This window comes from Hypomesus nipponensis, chromosome 25, assembly GCF_054491055.1.
Source record: "Hypomesus nipponensis isolate SF chromosome 25, ASM5449105v1, whole genome shotgun sequence".
Taxonomy (NCBI): Eukaryota; Metazoa; Chordata; class Actinopteri; order Osmeriformes; family Osmeridae; genus Hypomesus; species Hypomesus nipponensis.
The window spans coordinates 739,561-760,000 of NC_140385.1; the positions used below are offsets into that span (position 1 = coordinate 739,561).

The 20,440-nt window shown below is 50.2% G+C and overlaps 2 protein-coding genes across 3 annotated transcripts in view; one reads left to right on the plus strand and one right to left on the minus strand.

Moving 5' to 3' along the window:
* The first annotated feature begins 1,404 nt into the window (after positions 1-1,404).
* Positions 1,405-12,169, plus strand: LOC146221567 (F-box/WD repeat-containing protein 7-like). Its single transcript, XM_084691425.1, has 11 exons — positions 1,405-1,693; positions 3,217-3,290; positions 3,669-3,795; positions 3,976-4,110; positions 4,421-4,544; positions 5,619-5,746; positions 5,993-6,106; positions 10,106-10,287; positions 10,481-10,706; positions 10,904-11,114; positions 11,499-12,169. The coding sequence occupies exons 1-11, from the start codon at positions 1,655-1,657 to the stop codon at positions 11,762-11,764; spliced, it is 1,626 nt and encodes a 541-aa protein (XP_084547551.1). The 5' UTR covers positions 1,405-1,654; the 3' UTR covers positions 11,765-12,169.
* A 1,438-nt stretch (positions 12,170-13,607) lies between these two features.
* LOC146221568 (FHF complex subunit HOOK-interacting protein 1A-like) overlaps positions 13,608-20,440 on the minus strand; it is a 14,197-nt gene continuing 7,364 nt past the window's right edge. For both annotated transcript variants that reach the window (XM_084692183.1, XM_084692182.1), the window contains 5 exons: positions 19,517-19,656; positions 17,920-19,086; positions 17,552-17,724; positions 15,404-15,524; positions 13,608-14,629 (listed from right to left, as the gene is read on the minus strand). In XM_084692183.1, coding sequence (XP_084548309.1) covers positions 14,403-14,629; positions 15,404-15,524; positions 17,552-17,724; positions 17,920-19,086; positions 19,517-19,656 — 1,828 coding nt within the window. In that variant the 3' untranslated portion in view covers positions 13,608-14,402. The remainder of the gene's footprint in view (positions 14,630-15,403; positions 15,525-17,551; positions 17,725-17,919; positions 19,087-19,516; positions 19,657-20,440) is intronic.

Sequence of the window (20,440 nt, forward strand, 5' to 3'; positions counted from 1 at the left end):
CCTGTCTCTCTCCCCCTCTCTCTTCCCCCCCTGTCCCTCTCCCCCTCTCTCTCTCCCCCCCTCTCTTTCCTCATCAGAAGGCTGCTGGAGGGGATCTCACTGCTGACCACCAGGTGGCGCTCTCACACCTGATCTGGTGTTGGGAAACACACACACAACATTTTCTCTCTCTCACACACACAACACTTTCTCTCTTTCACACACACACACACACAGGGATGACCCTTGTCACCATGTTCTGCTTCCTTTCACATTCCTGCCATGTGTGTGACGAGCAGAAGATTCACCAAGGTCAGCTGACCACTGTTGTACGACACACTGAATATGGAGGAATGCCTGGTATGTGGACACACACACACACACAGAAACACACACACACAGAAACACACACACACACAGAAACACACACACACAGAAACACACACACACAGAAACACACACTTCATTTTTCACACACCCTAATTCAACTATCTCTCAGTCTTTACTTCTGACACACACTTTCTAAACCACCCAAACCCAAACAGACATTTCTAACCAACACATTCTCAACTAAGCCATTCCCAAACATTCCATTGCAGTCTCCATGGTAACTCATTCTGCTCCTTATTGGTTGATGCTGTTAGGATGGAACCCTGGTCATCACTGTCCTTAGAACCCTGGAACGAGGAGACGAGAGGAGACAAGAGGAGACGAGAGGAGACGAGAGGAGACGAGAGGAGACGAGAGGAGACGAGAGGAGACGAGAGGAGACGAGAGGAGACGAGAGGAGACGAGAGGAGGAAGGTTGAGTGATATGGAGACAATGAAAAACAGGTGTTGTTCAAGTGTCTCTTGACTGGCCACACACACTCACGCTTGCACACACACACACACACACACACACAAACACACGTAAAACATGAAGAAAGAGACAAAAGAGAAGTCACAACTTTAATGGCTGTAATGCGACACTACAAGAATGTTATGAAGCCTAATCTTTCTCTCCTTCCTCTCTTTCTCCTCTCTCTCCTTCAACCCCTCTTCCTCTCCCCTCTCTGTATCTTCTCTCTCCCTCCTCTCTCTCTCCCCTCTCCCCCCTCTCTCTCTCCTCTCTCCCTCCTCTCTCTCCTTCTCTCCCTCTTCCTCTCCCCCACACACACACCTCACACACACCTCACACTTGTGGAGAGGGAGAGAGAAAGAGGAAAAGAGAAAGAAAGAGAGAGAAAGAGGGAAAGAGAGAGAAAGAGAGAGAGAGAGAGGGGGGGGAGAAAGAGAGACAGAGAGGGGGGGAGAGAACGAAAGAGAGAGAGAGAGAGATTAGGCCATCCTCTTTCTCTCCTCAGACTCCTCCCCTGTTGTTATCTCAGCATTCCTGTTGCCTGACTACCCGCTGCGGAGCTCGAGCGCTGGCAGTTACCGTGAGAACTGCAGTGGTGACACCGAGCTCTACTACCGGTGGACGAGCTAGCCAAGAGAACTGCACCGAAATAGCTTGCTCGAGGGGAGACGTGCCCGAGCATGCCCGTTAACACACGCGCTGTAGTTTCTGCTGGATGTACCTGAGCGAGAGGACAAACAGTTCTCCGTTTTCATGAGAAGAAACTCAACTTGGATTCTCCCTGGATTTTATTGGAAGGTAGCAAACGCGCGCGTTTAACGGATAAATACAACCATGGGGTTCTACGGCACTTTGAAGCTGATCTTCTACAAAGTGAGTATATAACACGTTATATACGGCCCATTTACCGTTCCGCAGGACGGATGACCGGCTGTTTACCGTCTGTAGATTTAAGTCGCAGCGCTGTCAGCACCGCTCGAGCTCGCCTGCTTCTAGTAAAACAGACCACTGCGGAACCGAGGGATGGATCGTGACGCGCTCGCTCGCCCGCTCTCCATCGTTCTGACCCACCGTTAAAACGGATAAATCTCTAACCGGTCTAATGTGACGTTAGTCCACGCGGTGTGCGGGTGTCAGCCAGTCGGTGGCGGTTAGGTAGATGCCAGGTTAAGAATGTGGAGGTTGTGCGGACTTCTGAAGGTGGTTAATGATGGACGTGAGCCGAACGACGCAGACCACTGGCATATGGTTAACGACTGGACGCGCGTGCCCGTTCACATCAAATACATTTGGATTTAAGTGATAGATTAGGTTGTCGTTAATGGGTTATGTCAATTGTCAACTTTCATATACTCTCTATCTCTGTATCTCTCTTGCACACACACACACACACACACACACACACACACACACACCTGCGGGGTATCTGTAGCTGTTTGAACAGGTTACACAAATCACGGACTTAACGTGCTTTTGAAAAATCCCACAAGCTACTTTAGCCATCCTGAAATGGTTGCTTGGTCATCAACCGTCGCAAACCCGGAACAGCCTGTTGAGGACGACGGTTATTTCGGGAGAACAGTGAGCTGGTCGCATTCCTGTAATTTCAGGCGTGCCTGGCTGTGCGAGGCGCGGCGCGGCCCGGGAGAGGAGTGGTGTGTCTACCACATACCTCACGCGCCTCCTCACCGCCTTTACGGTGTATATCGATGGAGTGATCGATCATTCAGCCGCATATCTGTTTAACATGGCGACGTCAGTCCGGCGGGGCGGTCTCTCTCTCTCCCTCTACCCCCCTCAAGCTCTCTCTCTCTGCGGTAGAATGGGCGGGTTGGAAGGATCCGCACCAGACAGCATTGATTAGCGTTTATTGTCACCTCCCCCTCTCTCTTTCTCTCTCCTCCTCTCTCCCCCTGAATGTTCCTCTCAAACACAGCCTCCACAGCCTCCATTATAATGTTCCTCTCAAACACAGCCTCCACAGCCTCTATTATAATGTTCCTCTCAAACACAGCCTCCACAGCATCTATTCTAATGTTCCTCTCATACACAGCCTCCACAGCCTCTATTCTAATGTTCCTCTCATACACAGCCTCCACAGCGTCTATTCTAATGTTCCTCTCAAACACAGCCTCCACAGCATCTATTCTAATGTTCCTCTCATACACAGCCTCCACAGCCTCTATTCTAATGTTCCTCTCATACACAGCCTCCACAGCCTCTATTCTAATGTTCCTCTCATACACAGCCTCCACAGCCTCCACAGCCTCTATTCTAATGTTCCTCTCATACACAGCCTCCACAGCCTCCACAGCCTCTATTCTAATGTTCCTCTCATACACAGCCTCCACAGCCTCCACAGCCTCTATTCTAATGTTCCTCTCCCCCTCCTGCAGATGAAGAGGAAAATGGACCATGGTCCTGATGGAAGACCATTCCCTTCAGGGAAGAAACACTGTAAAGACCTCCGGTAAGATACACACACACACTGTACACACTGTACACACACTGTACACACACACACACACACACACACTACACACTCTACACACTGTACACACACACTGTACACACTGTACACACACACACACACACACACTACACACTCTTCACACTGTACACACACACTGTACACACTGTACACACTGTACACACACACACACACACACACACTACACACTCTACACACTGTACACTCACACTGTACACACTGTACACACTGTACACACTGTACACACACACACACACACACACGCTACACACACTATACACACACACACGCTACACACACTATAAACACACACATTACACACACCATACACACTCTCTGACTCTCTTCCTCCTCCAGCCCATACCAGGCTACGCCCATCACATTTGGAGACCTTAGATTAGCCAATGGGCTCTCAGCTCAGCGCCGACGAGTCACCTCAGGCCCGCCCCCTTCTGGGCTCCAGGACTGGCTCCACACCTTCCAGGTGAGCACACACACACCATACACACACACCATACACACACACCATACACACACACCATACACACACACCATACACACACACCATACACACACACCATACACACACACTATACACACACCATACACCCACTGCTGTTTATTTACCACTGTCTCTCTCCTTCGGTTGTCTGTCCGTCCCAAGACCTGGAGTGGGCCTGAAAGGCTATTGGCTCTGGATGAGTTGATTGACAGCTGTGAGACCAATCAGGTGAAGCACATGATGCAGGTCATGGAGCCACAGTTCCAGAGAGACTTTATCTCACTGCTGCCCAAGGAGGTGAGGACACTCTCTCTCTCTCTCTCTCTCTCTCTCTCTCTCTCTCTCTCTCTCTCTCTCTCTCTCTCTCTCTCTCTCTCTCTCTCTCTCTCTCTCTCTCTCTCTCTCTCTCTCTCTCTCTCTCTCTCTCTCTCTCTCTCTCTCTCTCTCTCTCTCTCTCTCTCTCTCTCTCTCTCTCTCTCTCTCTCTCTCTCTCTCTCTCTCTCTCTCTCTCTCTCTCTCTCTCTCAACCTTAGATATGAGGTCCAGTTACCAGCGTGGCACTAACACATCCAACTTCCTGTGTGTGCCTGTGTGTGTGTGTGTGCAGCTGGCCCTGTACGTGCTGTCCTTCCTGGACCCCAGGGCTCTGGTCCAGGCTGCTCAGACCTGCCGCTGCTGGAGGCAGCTGGCCGAGGACAACCTGCTGTGGAGGGAGAAGTGTAGGGAGGAGGGTAGGCACACACACTGTACACTGTACACACTGTGTAGAGAGGAGGGTAGGCACACACACACACTGTACACTGTACACACTGTGTAGGGAGGAGGGTAGGCACACACACACACTGTACACTGTACACACTGTGTAGAGAGGAGGGTAGGCACACACACACACTGTACACTGTACACACTGTGTAGAGAGGAGGGTAGGCACACACACACACTGTACACTGTACACACTGTGTAGGGAGGAGGGTAGGCACACACACACACTGTACACACTGTGTAGAGAGGAGGGTAGGCACACACACACACTGTACACTGTACACACACACACACTATACACACTTTACACACTGTACACACTGTACACTATACACACACACACACTATACACACACACACACTGTACACACACACACTGTACACACTGTACACATACACACACACTATACACACTTTACACTATACACACTGTACACACTATACACACTATACACACTGTACACACTGTACACTATACACACACACACACTGTACACACACACACACTGTACACTATACACACCATACACACTATACACACACACTATACACACTGTACACACTGTACACACACACACACACTATACACACACACACACTATACACTATACACACTATACACACCATACACACACACACTATACACACTATACACACACCATACACACACAAACACACACCATACAAACACCATACACACTATACACACACCATACACACCATACACACCATACACATACTATACACACACACACACACTATGCACACCATACACACTATACACACACACACCATACACACACTATACACACACACACACCATACACACACCATACACACACACACCATACACACACCATACACACACCATACACACACCACACACACACACCATACACACACACCATACACACACCATACACATACCATACACACCATACACACCTAGCATACATTTCCGTCACATAAAAGGGCAGGAGTCTAATATGAACTAATCAGGGTGCTGATACTAAGTCAGTGTGTGTGTGTGTGTGTGTGTGCAGGTATAGATGAAGCCGTGTCTCTCCAGAGAAGGAGGAAGGGGGGGGAGGGGAGTCCCTGGAAGAGTGCCTATGTCAGACAGCACTGCATCGAGGCCAGCTGGAGGACTGGGGACGTGCTCTCCCCTAAGGTACTCACACACACTCACACACACACACACACTCACACACACTCACACACACTCACACACACTCACATACACACACATACACCTCCTCACACACACACACACACCCTCTCATACACACATACACTCTCATACACACATGCACTTCAGATGTATGCAGGTTAGAGGGTTACCTGGACAACTGGATCTGTTTCTTAAACTATCTGGACTATAATCTGTCCCTCTCCTCCCCCCTCGCTCTCCCCCCAGGTGTTGAAGGGTCATGATGGTCATGTGATCACCTGTCTCCAGGTCAGTGACAGTGTGATCGTCAGCGGTTCTGATGACAACACCCTCAAAGTGTGGTGTGCCGACACAGGCCAGGTGAGCACGCTGGAGTGTGTGTCTGGGAGTGTGTGTGTGTCTGGGAGTGTGTGTGTGTCTGGGAGTGTGTGTGTGTTTGTGTTGTCCTACCCAGGCCTACCCGTGGCTACGCCCGTTATCTACTCATTTTTTGTTATCTGACATTTTATTCTGCTGAAAAGCAGAACCCAGTCAACATTTTATGCAGCTACAAGTAATACATGTATTTCCTTTTGTAATAAATGATGCTAAGATAATGACGTAGCCTACTAACAGATCGTTGGCATAGCAACTCAGCCCTTACCGCAAGGTTTAGCCAGGGGGAGAGGTGGCTCACATTTTGACCTCAAATTAAGTCAGTCTTACTATTTATGCAACAGACAGGCTTAGTTAGACTAGGCTAACCTGACAATTTAAGACAGTCTAGGGCTAAGACTAGTCTTAAACTAAGTTTATGCAACCGGCCCCAGTCGTAGCCTCTCACAGTCAGAATTATTTTTTCATGTTAAGGATGTGAAGTCTGTACTAAACACACTCTATCCCCCCCCCTTCTCTCTCTCTCTCTCTCTCTCTCTCTCTCTCTCTCTCTCTCTCTCTCTCTCTCTCTCTCTCTCTCTCTCTCTCTCCCTCTCTCCCTCTCCCTCTCCCTCTCCCTCTCCCTCTCCCTCTCCCTCTCCCTCTCCCTCTCCCTCTCCCTCTCCCTCTCCCTCTCCCTCTCCCTCTCCGTCTCTCTGTCTCTGTCTCTGTCTCTGTCTCTGTCTCTGTCTCTGTCTCTCTCTCTCCCTCTCCCTCTCCCTCTCCCTCTCCCTCTCCCTCTCTCTCTCTCTCTGTCTCTCTCTCTCTCTGTCTCTGTCTCTCTCTCTCTCTGTCTCTGTCTCTGTCTCTCTCTGTCTCTGTCTCTCTGTCTCTGTCTCTCTGTCAGTTCAGTTCAGTTCAGAATGCTTTATTGGCATGACAGTTCGGGTTGAGCAGTATTGCCAAAGCAGTCCATATTGAAAGGACATTTTACAGTAATATATGTATCATAGCATTTACATTATAACAATAATAATATGGTAGTATACTATAACAGTAGCATAGTAAGAGTAACAGTAACACATAAATGCTTGTTAATATACAGACAGGTTTTAACAGTTGTACAGGGTTGGTTCACTGTCCCTCAGGCCGTGGCATTGAGAGACATATCTAGCGGCAAGGCTTGCAGTCGGCCCTTCGCCCAGAGATATCTTTAATTTCTCGTTTAAATTAAGCTCTGTGTAGTTTTCAATTAATTCCTTACATTTTTCCAGATATTGATCTCTTATACTTCTATATTTGTAACATTTAAGTAGGAAATGTTTTTCTGTTTCAATTTCCCCTGATGTACAGTGTCCACAGATTCTGTACTCTTTAGGTAACCATGTTTTTTTATGTCTTCCTTTTTCGATTGCAAGGGTGTGGTCACTCATTCTGTATTTAGTGAGCAGCTGTCTCTGCTTTATGTCCTTAACAGTATATAGATATTCAGCCATTTCATATTTTCTATTTAGACCCCGATAGCAATCTAATTTGTTTTGTGTCTTGGTTTCTTTCTCCCAGTGTTCTACGTAGGAGTTTTTGTTTTCTGTTGTGATTAGTTTAATTCTGTTTGGTGTTAGTAAAGGTGAAGAAGGTGTACCAGGTGGTAACTGGTTTGTTAGTCTCATAACCAGCTGGCACAGGGGGCTACTCTCAGGGTTACCTTCATGGACTGCAAGGGCTTTAGATTGGAGGGTTTCCTCAGGACTGGATTTTAAATGGGTGTAAAATGTTAATGATCTTTTCTGGATTTCTAATGTTAAAGGGAATCGGCCTAATTCTGCACGACATGCATTTGTGGGGGTTTTTCTTTGGATATTTAATATGTTTCGACAGAAATCAGCATGTAGAGTCTCTATTGGGTGTTTTTCCCAACTATTGAAGTCTAGATGGCTGAGTGGGCCCCATATCTCACTTCCGTAGAGAGCAATAGGCTTGATGATGCTGTCGAATATTTTACACCAAATATTAATTGGGATGGTTATTTTGTAGAATTTTTGTTTTATTGCATAGAAAGCTCTACGAGCTTTTTCTTTAAGTGCATTTACTGCCAAGCGGAAGCTACCAGAGGCTGTCATTTGTAGGCCTAGGTATGTATAACTCATTGTGTGTTCTATAGTTTTGTTTCCCAGTGTGAATATGTGCCTCTTTTCCTGACATTTGGGCTTTTTTTGTATGACCATGATTTTGGTCTTTTTTATATTGACTTCCATTGCCCAATTTTGGCAGTATTCTTCGAGTAAAACCAATTGCTGTTGTAGTCCTTCTTTTGTGGGTGACATCAAAACCAGATCATCTGCGTAAAACAGGGATTTGATTTCTGTGTCATGGAGAGGGAGGCCGGGTGCAGTTGATTGTTCAAGGGTCTCTGCTAGTTGATTGATAAAGATGTTAAATAGAGTGGGGCTTAAGTTACAACCCTGGCGGACACCCCTCTTTTGAGAGAAAAAATGTGTGTGTTGGTCTCCAATTTTAATGCTCTCTCTGTCTCTGTCTCTCTCTCTCTCTCTCTCTCTCTCTCTCTCTCTCTCTCTGTCTCTGTCTCTGTCTCTGTCTCTGTCTGTCTCTCTCTCTCTCTCTCTCTCTCTCTCTCTCTCTCTCTCTCTCTCTCTCCCTCTGTCTCTCTCTGTCTCACTCTCTCTTTCTCTGCTTTCTATATATCCAACTGCCATCGGCCCTCAGATAGACAATAGCTGTTGGTTTAGTTACCCTGTAGACACACACACACACAGACACACACCCAGAGCCAGTCAGTGTAAAGGTTCTTTTCTGTCTCTGTTCTTCCTGTCAGTTAAGTTTCGGTGAGCATTCTTTAGTCTGACACACCTGCTCTGCTCTCCACCTGCCTCCACCTGCCTCCACCTGCCTCCACCTGCCTCCACACTGTGTGTGGTCATAACTGTGTGTCAGAGAGAACTGTTGTAGTAACATTAAGACAGACAGACAGGTAGACAGACAGACAGACAGACAGGTATGTGTGGAATGTGACATCACCACCAAACCCTCAATATTTACCATGGTCACCATGGCAACATCCAAGCAACAACACTGCAATACTCTGTTTCTCTTTCTCTGTCCCCCCTCCTCCTCCACTCTCTCCTCCTCCTCTTCCTCCCTCCCTCCTTTTGTCCTGTCTAGAAGGGAAATGTCAGGGAGTATAAATATTGACTCAGAACAATTTACACATATGTACAGAACACAGTGAACACACACACCCACACACTGTTTCAGTGGTTAATTCAAGGATCTTTGATCCACGGGGAATACATCTCTCTCTCTCTCTCTCTCTCTCTCTCTCTCTCTCTCTCTCTCTTTCTCTCTCTCTCTGTCTCTCTGTCTCTCTCTCTCTCTCTCTCTCTCTCTCTCTCTCTGTCTCTCTTTCTCTCTCTCTCTGTCTCTCTGTCTCTCTCTCCGTCTCGCTCTGTCTCTCTCTTTCTTCCACCTATGTCTCTATCTCTCCATCCCTCCATACTTCCTCTCTCTCCCTCTCCCCCTCCCTCCTCTCCCTGGAGGAATGGAAGAGTCAGCACTTTCAGTGTTTAAAAATAAAAACTCAGTTCCTGTATGGGAACTTCTGTGGAATGTGTGTGTGTAACCTGTCTCTCTCTCTCCTCAGTGTGTGTGTGTGTAACCTGTGTGTCTCTCTCTCCTCAGTGTGTGTGTGTGTAACCTGTGTGTCTCTCTCTCCTCAGTGTGTGTGTGTGTGTAACCTGTGTGTCTCTCTCTCCTCAGTGTGTGTGTGTGTAACCTGTCTCTCTCTCTCCTCAGTGTGTGTGTGTGTAACCTGTGTGTCTCTCTCTCCTCAGTGTGTGTGTGTGTAACCTGTGTGTCTCTCTCTCCTCAGTGTGTGTGTGTGTGTAACCTGTGTGTCTCTCTCTCCTCAGTGTGTGTGTGTGTGTGTAACCTGTGTCTCTCTCTACCTCAGTGTGTGTGTGTGTAACCTGTGTGTCTCTCTCTCCTCAGTGTGTGCGAACGTTGGAGGGCCACTCCGGGGGGGTGTGGTGTTCCCAGATGGGCGGGGCCCTGCTGGTGAGCGGCTCCACTGATAGGACGCTGCGCGTGTGGGACGTCTCCAGCGGCGAGTGTTTGCACACGCTGCTCGGACACACCTCCACCGTGCGCTGCCTGCACCTGCACCAGGACATGTAAGACACACACACACACATGCAGTGTACACACACACACACACACTGTACACGTACATACCGTCCACAAACACACACAATCACACAAAGATAAACACACAGAGAATCATACTCAGTTTTAACTCTTCTCCTGCCCCCTCCCCTAACTCCGCCCCTCTCCTAACTCCGCCCCCTTTCCTAACTCCGCCCACAGGGTGGTGAGTGGCTCCAGGGACGCCTCCCTCCGCATGTGGGACATCCAGTCAGGACGCTGCCTGCACGTATTGCTGGGACACCAGGCGGCTGTGCGGTGCGTCCAGTACGACGGGCGGAGGGTGGTCAGCGGGGGGTACGACTCTGTGGTGAAGATCTGGGACCCAGACACAGAGACCTGCACACACACCCTGGAGGGACACACCAACAGGGTCTACTCCCTGCAGGTACACACACTCACAAACACACACATGCTCACACACACTCACACACACACACATGCTCACACACACTCACACACACACACACGCTCACACACACTCATACACACATGTACACACACTCATACACACACTCAGACACACACACACCCAGATACACGTCCCCTGACTTGCTGTAACCAAGCTCCCCCTCATGTCCTCAGTTTGACGGTGTGTTCGTGGTGAGCGGCTCCCTGGACACGTCCGTGCGCGTGTGGGATGCGGAGAGCGGGAGGTGTGTCCACACGCTGACCGGGCACCAGTCCCTGACCAGCGGCATGGAGCTGAGGGGCCGGCTGCTGGTGTCGGGGAACGCAGACTCCACCATCAGGGTCTGGGACGTCCGGACCGGGCGCTGCCTGCACACCCTGCAGGGTAGGTTAGACCTGGGCTCTGCATGCACACCCTGCAGGGTAGGTTAGACCTGGGCCAAACTGGGTTAGACTGAGAGAGGGAAAGGTAGAGGGAGAAAGGCAGAGAGAGTTCTAGGGATGACAAGGTCACCTCAGTATCTGGGTTACCGTCCACACACACTCACACACACACACACACACACTCACACTCACACACACACACACTCACACACACACACACACACTCACACACACACATTCCTGCCTCCATCAACAGAGCACAAACAGTCCTTGTGTCTGATCACTGAGCATGAACACAATCTCATAACCTAACATTGTTTCTGCTCCTCCTCCCCCTCCCCCGTCCTCCCCGTCCTCCCCCTCTGCCCTCCTCCCCCCTCCCCAGGTCCTAACAAACACCAGAGCGCGGTCACATGTCTACAGTTCTGTCGCTCTCTGCTCCTCTCCTCCTCTGACGACGGCACCGTCAAGCTGTGGGACCTGGCCACGGGGGCGTGGCTTCGCGACCTGGTGACCCTGCCTCGCCGCGGGGAGGGGGGCGTGGTGTGGAGGATCCGGGCGTCCGACACCAGGCTGGTGTGTGCTGCGGGGAGCCGCAACGGGAGCGAGGACACCAAGATCATGGTGCTGGACTTCCCCCTGGGCCAGTAAGGATGACATCATCACTGAGGGACGAGGAGCAACAAGATCACGGTGCTGGACTTCCCCCTGGGCCAGTGAGGATGACATCATCACTGAGGGACGAGGAGCAACAAGATCACGGTGCTGGACTTCCCCCTGGGCCAGTGAGGATGACATCATCACTGAGGGACAAGGAGCAACAAGATCATGGTGCTGGACTTCCCCTTGGGCCAGTGAGGATGACATCATCACTGAGGGACGAGGAGCAACAAGATCACGGTGCTGGACTTCCCCCTGGGCGAGTGAGGATGACGTCATCACTGAGGGACGAGGAGCATTTCGAGGCTGTCGGAGAGGAGGGAGGATGAAGGAGGAGGTGTAGAATGAGAGACGTGAGGATGTGAGAGTTCTTTACTAGACTTGATATTCTCATCTGGAGGCACACCCCCTCCCCCCGCCCCCCTCCCCCCTCCCCTCCCATCCCCCCGCCCCCCTCCCCCAACAATGACACATGAGAGATGAGACCCCACCTCCCCCTGTCTCCCCCCCGGCCCCCCAGCCCAGAGAGATCTCTGTGACAGGTTGTAGATAGTGTACATAGAGATGATGTAAATACTGATGATTTTATATAGGAGAGATATATACGGTCTGGAGGAGATGAGGAAGAGAGGAGGGGGGGGACAGGGGAGGAGGGGGGGACAGGGGAGGAAGAGGGGAGGAGGCATCATGCAAAATAAATATCATTTTTTTATATATGCGTCCTGTGTGGTGGTGTAACACACATGCAGGGTAGTGTGTGTTACAATGTGTGTGTGTGTCAGTGTTTGGTGTGTGTTACCTCAGTGTGTGCAAGGCTGTGTGTGTTACCTCAGTGTGTGCAAGGCAGTGTGTGTGACTGTGTGTTAGTGTGTGTTTGTGTCTCTGTTGGCAGTGTGTGACCCCTCAGTGTGTGTGTGTGTGTGTGTGTTCATTCCAGTAATTGAAGCTGCAAGAACGTCATGGACCTAATCAGACTAAAAGCAATCACACCACACTCACACACAGATACACACACACACTCACACACAGATACACACACACACTCACACACAGATACACACACACACACTCACACACAGATACAAACACACACTCACACACAGACACAACACCACATATACAGTATATGCTGCAGTGTGTGTGTGAGTGTGTGTCTCAAAGGGAGTAAATATGTGTGTGGCAGTTTGATGTTTAACTTAACATTCATACATGCCCTCTATATATGGAGAGAGAGAGAGGGGGAGAGAGACTAGAGCTTTACCTTACCCCTACAGAGAGAAACAGATGATCACTGCATTATGGATATCTGACACACAGAGAGAAAGAGAGAGAGATAGCGAGAGAGACATCGTAGAACAGTATTTGCCATAGTAGACTGTTACCAGGGCAACAGAACAGTCTACTTAAAACTCTTATTCTAAACTGAGCTACAGGAAGTTTCAGTGTGTTCTGTCCTCCAGAAACACCCCCAAATCAGAACCAGCCGACCAGAAACCTTCTCCATGGCAACCCACTCAGATAAGACCAGAAACCTTCTCCATGGCAACCCACTCAGATAAGACCAGAAACCTTCTCCATGGCAACCCACTCAGATAAGACCAGAAACCTTCTCCATGGCAACCCACTCAGATAAGACGTGGATGTTCTCCACATGCTGCCCGGAGGACCAGTCCAGCTCCACTGTCTGAGTGAGCATGTGTCTCCCTCTGGGGACAGGCCTCAGAACTGCACACACACACACATACACACACACACACATTCACACACACACACACACACACAGGGCCCTGCAAACACATCTCAACACACAGAAAACAGACTCTTTACACCAAACTGTCTGATTGTCAAAATCAGTTTAATCTTTTGAGTTCATTTTGGCAAATGTTTCTTGCTGGCTGCATTCCCCTTCCTGGCCAGGAGAGGGCAGCAGAAATGCACAGATCAACGCTGAAGACCAACAACACTAATGAACATTAAATCCATCCGTCTGGTCTGGGACCACAACTAAATAACAATAGGAAGTGATAGCATGTTAGAGGAAGTGACAGCATATCAGAGGAAGTGACAACATATCAAAGGAAGTGACATCATGTCAGAGGAAGTGACATCATGTCAGAGGAAGTGAGAAGGTGGAACAATGTTTCGTTCCTGGTCATCATTGAGTTTTTAATTTACATTTTATAGAATATAACTGATTATAACTGAATAATCAAACATACAGGAAATAATAAGGAGACAATCTCAAAGTAAAAATCAAAGTTCTGATGTTGAAGTTTCTCCGTAATTTATGTTCTAGTCCTCACGACCTGCAGTCCCATGACCTGCAGTCACATGACCTGCAGTCACATGACCTGCAGTCCCATGACCTGCAGTCCCATGACCTGCAGTCACATGACCTGCAGTCACATGACCTGCCAGAATAACATCATACATACACTGCATGTTAAATAAATATACAAAATATATATATCAAATATATATAACTATTTATCAATGCAAGGAAGACGCTATCAACAACATACAGAGATTTGTCACAGCATGTGATTTTGAGTGTGTTACTGCACCTCAATGTGTGTGTGAGTGAGTGTGTGTTACTGCACCTCAATGTGTGTGAGTGAGTGAGTGAGTGTTACTCCTCCAGGCCAGGCAGGATGGCATGCTCCTGGGCGATGGCGTGCTCCTGGGCGATGGCGGCCAGCTCCTTGAGGAACTCAGCGTAGAGGACGAGGGCGAACACGCGGCTGCGTGCGGGGGCGGGGATGGGAGGGCAGGGAGGCACACTGCTGGGGTACCGGCAGGCCCCGGAGGAACCAGGAACGCTGCTCAGGAGGTCCCCTGCATCGCCCACAGCACCCTCTGGAGGAGGAGGGGGCAGGGGGGTGAGTGTCACTCTGGAGGAGGAGGGGGCAGGGGGGTGAGTGTCACTCTGGAGGAGGAGGGGGCAGGGGGGTGAGTGTCACTCTGGAGGAGGAGGGGGCAGGGGGGTGAGTGTCACTCTGGAGGAGGAGGGGGCAGGGGGGTGAGTGTCACTCTGGAGGAGGAGGGGGCAGGGGGGTGAGTGTCACTCTGGAGGAGGAGGGGGCAGGGGGGTGAGTGTCACTCTGGAGGAGGAGGGGGCAGAGGGGTGAGTGTCACTCTGGAGGAGGAGGGGGCAGGGGGGTGAGTGTCACTCTGGAGGAGGAGGGGGCAGGGGGGTGAGTGTCACTCTGGAGGAGGAGGGGGCAGAGGGGTGAGTGTCACTCTGGAGGAGGAGGGGGCAGGGGGGTGAGTGTCACTCTGGAGGAGGAGGGGGCAGGGGGGTGAGTGTCACTCTGGAGGAGGAGGGGGCAGGGGGGTGAGTGTCACTCTGGAGGAGGAGGGGGCAGAGGGGTGAGTGTCACTCTGGAGGAGGAGGGGGCAGGGGGGTGAGTGTCACTCTGGAGGAGGAGGGGGCAGGGGGGTGAGTGTCACTCTGGAGGAGGAGGGGGCAGGGGGGTGAGTGTCACTCTGGAGGAGGAGGGGGCAGGGGGGTGAGTGTCACTCTGGAGGAGGAGGGGGCAGGGGGGGTGAGTGTCACTCTGGAGGAGGAGGGGGCAGGGGGGTGAGTGTGTGTACGTGTCTTGTTTGTGCCTGTCTTGTGTGTGTGCTCACCTCTGGTCTTCAGTTGCTCCTCCCTGGCTAACAGGAAGCTCCAGGCCTGTCTAACCAGGACAGGCAGCTCTGGTCTGGCTGATACGTACTGCTCTATCTGGGCACCCACTGACACCAGCACCTGCACACACACACACACACACCATACACACACCATACACACACACCATACACACACACCATGCACACACCATACACACACCATACACACACACCATACACACACCATACACACACACACACACACACACCATACACACACACACACCATACACACACACCATACACACACCATACACACACACACACACCATACACACACACACACCATACACACACACCATACACACACCATACACACACACACACACACACAACAAGCAAAAGGTCAAGGTTAGTACAGTACAGTACAGTACAGTACAGTACAGTACAGTACAGTACAGTACAGTACAGTACAGTACAGTACAGTATAGTATACTATACTACAGTGGTTTTCGAAGATAGGTGAGTGTGTTAAGCTAGCTGCACAGGCGCCCTGTGGTTCACGAGAAATAGCATAGCTCGCCTCGTCCAACGTTACGATGTTTGAGTGACTAATGTTAGGAGCTAGCGCTTAGCCAGCTACTAACATTACTGCGTTAACCGAATGACACAAACGTTTAACATTATGTGTGGTCAGCAGTGTAAAATAATCGCCTGACAAGGCTGACATTACAAAATGATCCACTAAATATCATCCACAGAAAAGATCAGTAAGGTTATAATTTGCCAAACATTATAATACGCTGTCAAAAAATTCCAGTACTAGTAGGACACCATTTTTTTCCTTCTTACATGAGTGTTTACTAAAACTAATCTGCCTGTCACTGACTGTCCTTGCTGTCTACAGAGCCTCCCAAGAACAAATACCAGAAAGTAGGGCTACTACAGATACTAGTTAAGGGGATAGTGAAGATGCTGATGATGGTGAGTGAGTGAGGTAGACACTTGTTGGCTGTTTTGACTTATTAGTGAACTGCTGTACCATTGGCAATTACGTACACATTGATTTTTACACAATAATACCCAGTGACTCTTTGTTGAGTGGTTAATTGAAAAAAATAAACGAATTGGGTGCATTTCGTCAGGCACTGTCAAGAACATAGAGAAACAGAAAAATTAAGAAATAATTATAATACATATATAGTCTGAGAAAAAAAAAGTCAAATTGATATTTGGCGTTGAAAATTCAGGGGCCCACACCAATATTCTTTTAGGGGGCCCACAATTCCTAGCAAGGGCCCTGCACGTAGTAGCTATGCAAAGGCAGAATGAGATAGACATGAGCCATGCTGTCTGCAAATGATGCCACGGAAAGGTGAAGTATTGTGGTAATACTACAAACATACGTGCTCATATCTCTCGACACCATACAGAATTATCTGACAAAACGGACGGAGGAAGCCAAAGCTGCTAGCAGAAACAACAAACACTGGACACATGTTTCAGTAAGCTCCCCAGCTGTTCAAAAAAGGCTATTCGCATCACACAACCACCATCTCATTTTATATGCAAAGACCTTCGTCCCTATAATGTGGTCGAAAATACAGGTTTTCGTAATATGATTTACACGTTACAGCCGAGGTACACAATACCATCAAGACGTTTTTTTTCACACAAAAAACATACCAAAACACTACCTTTGCATAGCCTCGTTTTCTTTTATTTGTTTATATTTTAAGTAAACCTTTATTCGTTTATATTTAATTGACCTTTTATTTATGGTTTAAAAGTAGCCTACGTTTGTGTGCAGTTTACAGGGGCTATAAAATAATAGGGCACATTTTTATTTATTTATTCTATTGGCTGCCCGGCAGTTATTAAGTTAATAATTATATTTAGGAATTAAAACTTTAAGCTCTAAGTGAATTTGACTGTGTTTTAATTGAAGGTATGATTCAACTGTTTTCCATGGTCCAGTGTTTAAAAAAAAATTACCCAAATAAATCGTAATATCGAATCACAATACTTACAGAATCGCAATACCCACAGAATTGCGATACATATCAAATCGCCACCTAAGTATCGTGATAATATCTTATCGGGAGGTCCCTGCCAACTCCCGTCCCTAGTGGCCTGTGTGTGTGTGTGTTGAGCAGTGGTGTGTACCTGGTAGAGCGTGCGAGTGCCAGGCTGTGTGTGTGTGTTGAGCAGGAAGGCGTGCAGCAGGGGTTGGGGGTGGCAGGCCAGCTGGGAGAGGATCCCCGTCACCAGCAGGTTCACAGGGATGGAGTTCTCTAGAAGGTTCTCCAGACGTGACAGCAGAACACTGATGAACGGACCTGTGGAAACACAGAACACATGGCTTAGAACACACAGTCTAGAACACACAGTCTAGAACACACAGCCTAGAACACACAGCCTAGAACACACAGTCTAGAACACACAGCCTAGAACGCACAGTGTAGAACGCACAGTCTAGAACACACTGTCTAGAACGTACAGTCTAGTCTAATCATCATCATCATCCTCATCACCTGTGAATGGGACTCCCTGCTTCCTGCTTCCTGCTTCTGGAACGTTCTTTTGTTCTAGATCTGGTTGTGGTTCCTCTGAGAGGAGCCTGCATAGCTCCTCTTCCTCCTCCTCTTCCTCCTCCCTCCTCTTCCTCAGATGCTCCACACGCCCCCTGAATGAGCTGATGTCATCCTCGTCAGGCTCCGCCCCCAGAGAGAGCATGAGCGCCCGGTATTGAGACAGGAAGTCATCACCAGCAGGGGTCGGGTCAGGGGTCAGGGCAGGGTCAGGGGTCAAGGCAGAGTCAGGGGTCAGGGTAGGGGCAGCGTAACCGTTGCAGAGGTCAGAGGTCAGCTGGTTGTTCTCCAGGGTCACCGCCCTGTTCACGTTCATGTTTGGATCCAGCCTCCTCTCCTCCTCCTCCTCCTCCTCCTCCTCCTCCTCCTCCTCCTCCTCCTCCTCCTCCCTGCTTACCCTCCGCTCCCCACAGTTCTGCCCATTGGTGAGAGTTGTTACACACTCCTCCCCACGCCCCACCCCGGCGCCCCCGCCCCCCTGCCTGGCCCCCTCCCTCCCCCCACCTCCCCCCTGCCTGGCCCCCACAGCGCTGCGTCTCTGAGTATGTGCGGAGGCATCCTTCTGGGCAATGAGGTCATAGACAAGGACGTCGTCCTGGAAACCGTCCTCCTCGATGTAGGAGCCCCGGACCAGCAGGGTGGCCGTCCTCCTCAGAGCCTGGAGGTGCTGCGGGGGCTCGGGCCCCCCCTGGGCCCCCTGACCCCCGCCTGGCCCCGCCCCCTGACCCCCACCTGGCCCCGCCCCCTGACCCCCACCTGGCCCCGCCTCCTCATCTGGAGCCAGATCGAACATGTCGTCCCACTCCAGTTCCACATTGCCCCCGGTCACGGGGTCGGGGGTGGTGGCGAGGGGAGGGGGCGGGGTTAGCGTGTCCGTCCTCCCCCTGCTCACCTCCTCCCCCGTCTCTCCCCCCTCCTCCCCCTGCAGGGGGTCTGCGGGGGCAGGGCTAAGGCCGTCGTAGGGCGCGGACCAGACTGAGCATGCCCGGAGCGCTGTCTGGATGGCGACACGGGCGTCCTGGAGGTAGTGGAGGTAGATCACCTCCAGGGGGAGGGGCGGGGCGGGGTCACGCTGGTAGCCCACGCTGTCCTCTCCAGAGAGGGGAGACCCTGGGGGAGGGAGGAAGGGGGTAGAGGGGGGGGGGAGGGAGGGAGGGGGGAGGGGAAGAGGTCGGGGGGAGGGAGGGAGGGAAGATAGAATTAATATTTATGCCATGGGTCTGGACTTGCCACAATGTGTGTATGGTGTGTATGGTGTGTGTATGGTGTGTGTGTGTGGTGTGTGTATGGTGTGTGTATGGTGTGTGTATGGTGTGTGGATGGTGTGTGTATGGTGTGTGTATGGTGTGTGTATGGTGTGTGTATTGTGTGTATGGTGTGTGTATGGTGTGTGTATGGTGTGTGTATGGTGTGTGTGTGGTGTGTGTATGGTGTGTGTGTGGTGTGTATGGTGTGTGTATGGTGTGTGTATGGTGTGTATGGTGTGTGTATGGTGTGTGTATGGTGTGTGTATGGTGTGTGTATGGTGTGTGTGTGTCACCTGTGCCCCCGGGCCAGAGGAGCTGCTGGCTGTGGGCGGGGCTGAGGCTCCATGAGGGGCTGAGGAGGAGGAGTCTGGAGGCAGAGCAGGAGTAGCAGTCTCTCTCCTGCACACCTGGACCAGCACAGGGGAGCAGGTACCTGGAGGCAGCACACAGGAACACACCTGACAGGTGATATACACTCTCTAACACACCTGACAGGTGACACACACTCTCTAACACACCTGACAGGTGACACACACTCTCTAACACACCTGACAGGTGATACACACTCTCTAACACACCTGACAGGTGATACACACTCTCTAACACACCTGACAGGTGACACACACTATCTAACACACCTGACAGGTGACACACACTCTAACACACCTGACAGGTGACACACACTCTAACACACCTGACAGGTGACACACACTCTAACACACCTGACAGGTGACACACACTCTCTAACACACCTGACAGGTGACACACACTCTCTAACACACCTGACAGGTGACACACACTCTAACACACCTGACAGGTGACACACACTCTAACACACCTGACAGGTGACACACACTCTCTAACACACCTGACAGGTGACACACACTCTAACACACCTGACAGGTGACACACACTAACACACCTGACAGGTGACACACACTCTAACACACCTGACAGGTGACACACACTCTCTAACACACCTGACAGGTGACACACACTCTCTAACACACCTGACAGGTGACACACACTCTAACACACCTGACAGGTGACACACACTCTAACACCTGACAGGTGACACACACTCTAACACACCTGACAGGTGACACACACTCTAACACCTGACAGGTGACACACACTCTAACACACCTGACAGGTGACACACACTCTCTAACACACCTGACAGGTGACACACACTCTCTAACACACCTGACAGGTGA

Bases quoted from the DNA above. Each gene is read 5' to 3' on its own strand.
- LOC146221567 (XM_084691425.1), top strand. From the start codon at position 1,655: ATGGGGTTCTACGGCACTTTGAAGCTGATCTTCTACAAA. The intron at 4,545-5,618 runs GTAGGCACACAC...GTGTGTGTGCAG, and splicing joins GGAGAAGTGTAGGGAGGAGG to GTATAGATGAAGCCGTGTCT. The intron at 6,107-10,105 runs GTGAGCACGCTG...CTCTCTCCTCAG, and splicing joins GGTGTGCCGACACAGGCCAG to TGTGTGCGAACGTTGGAGGG.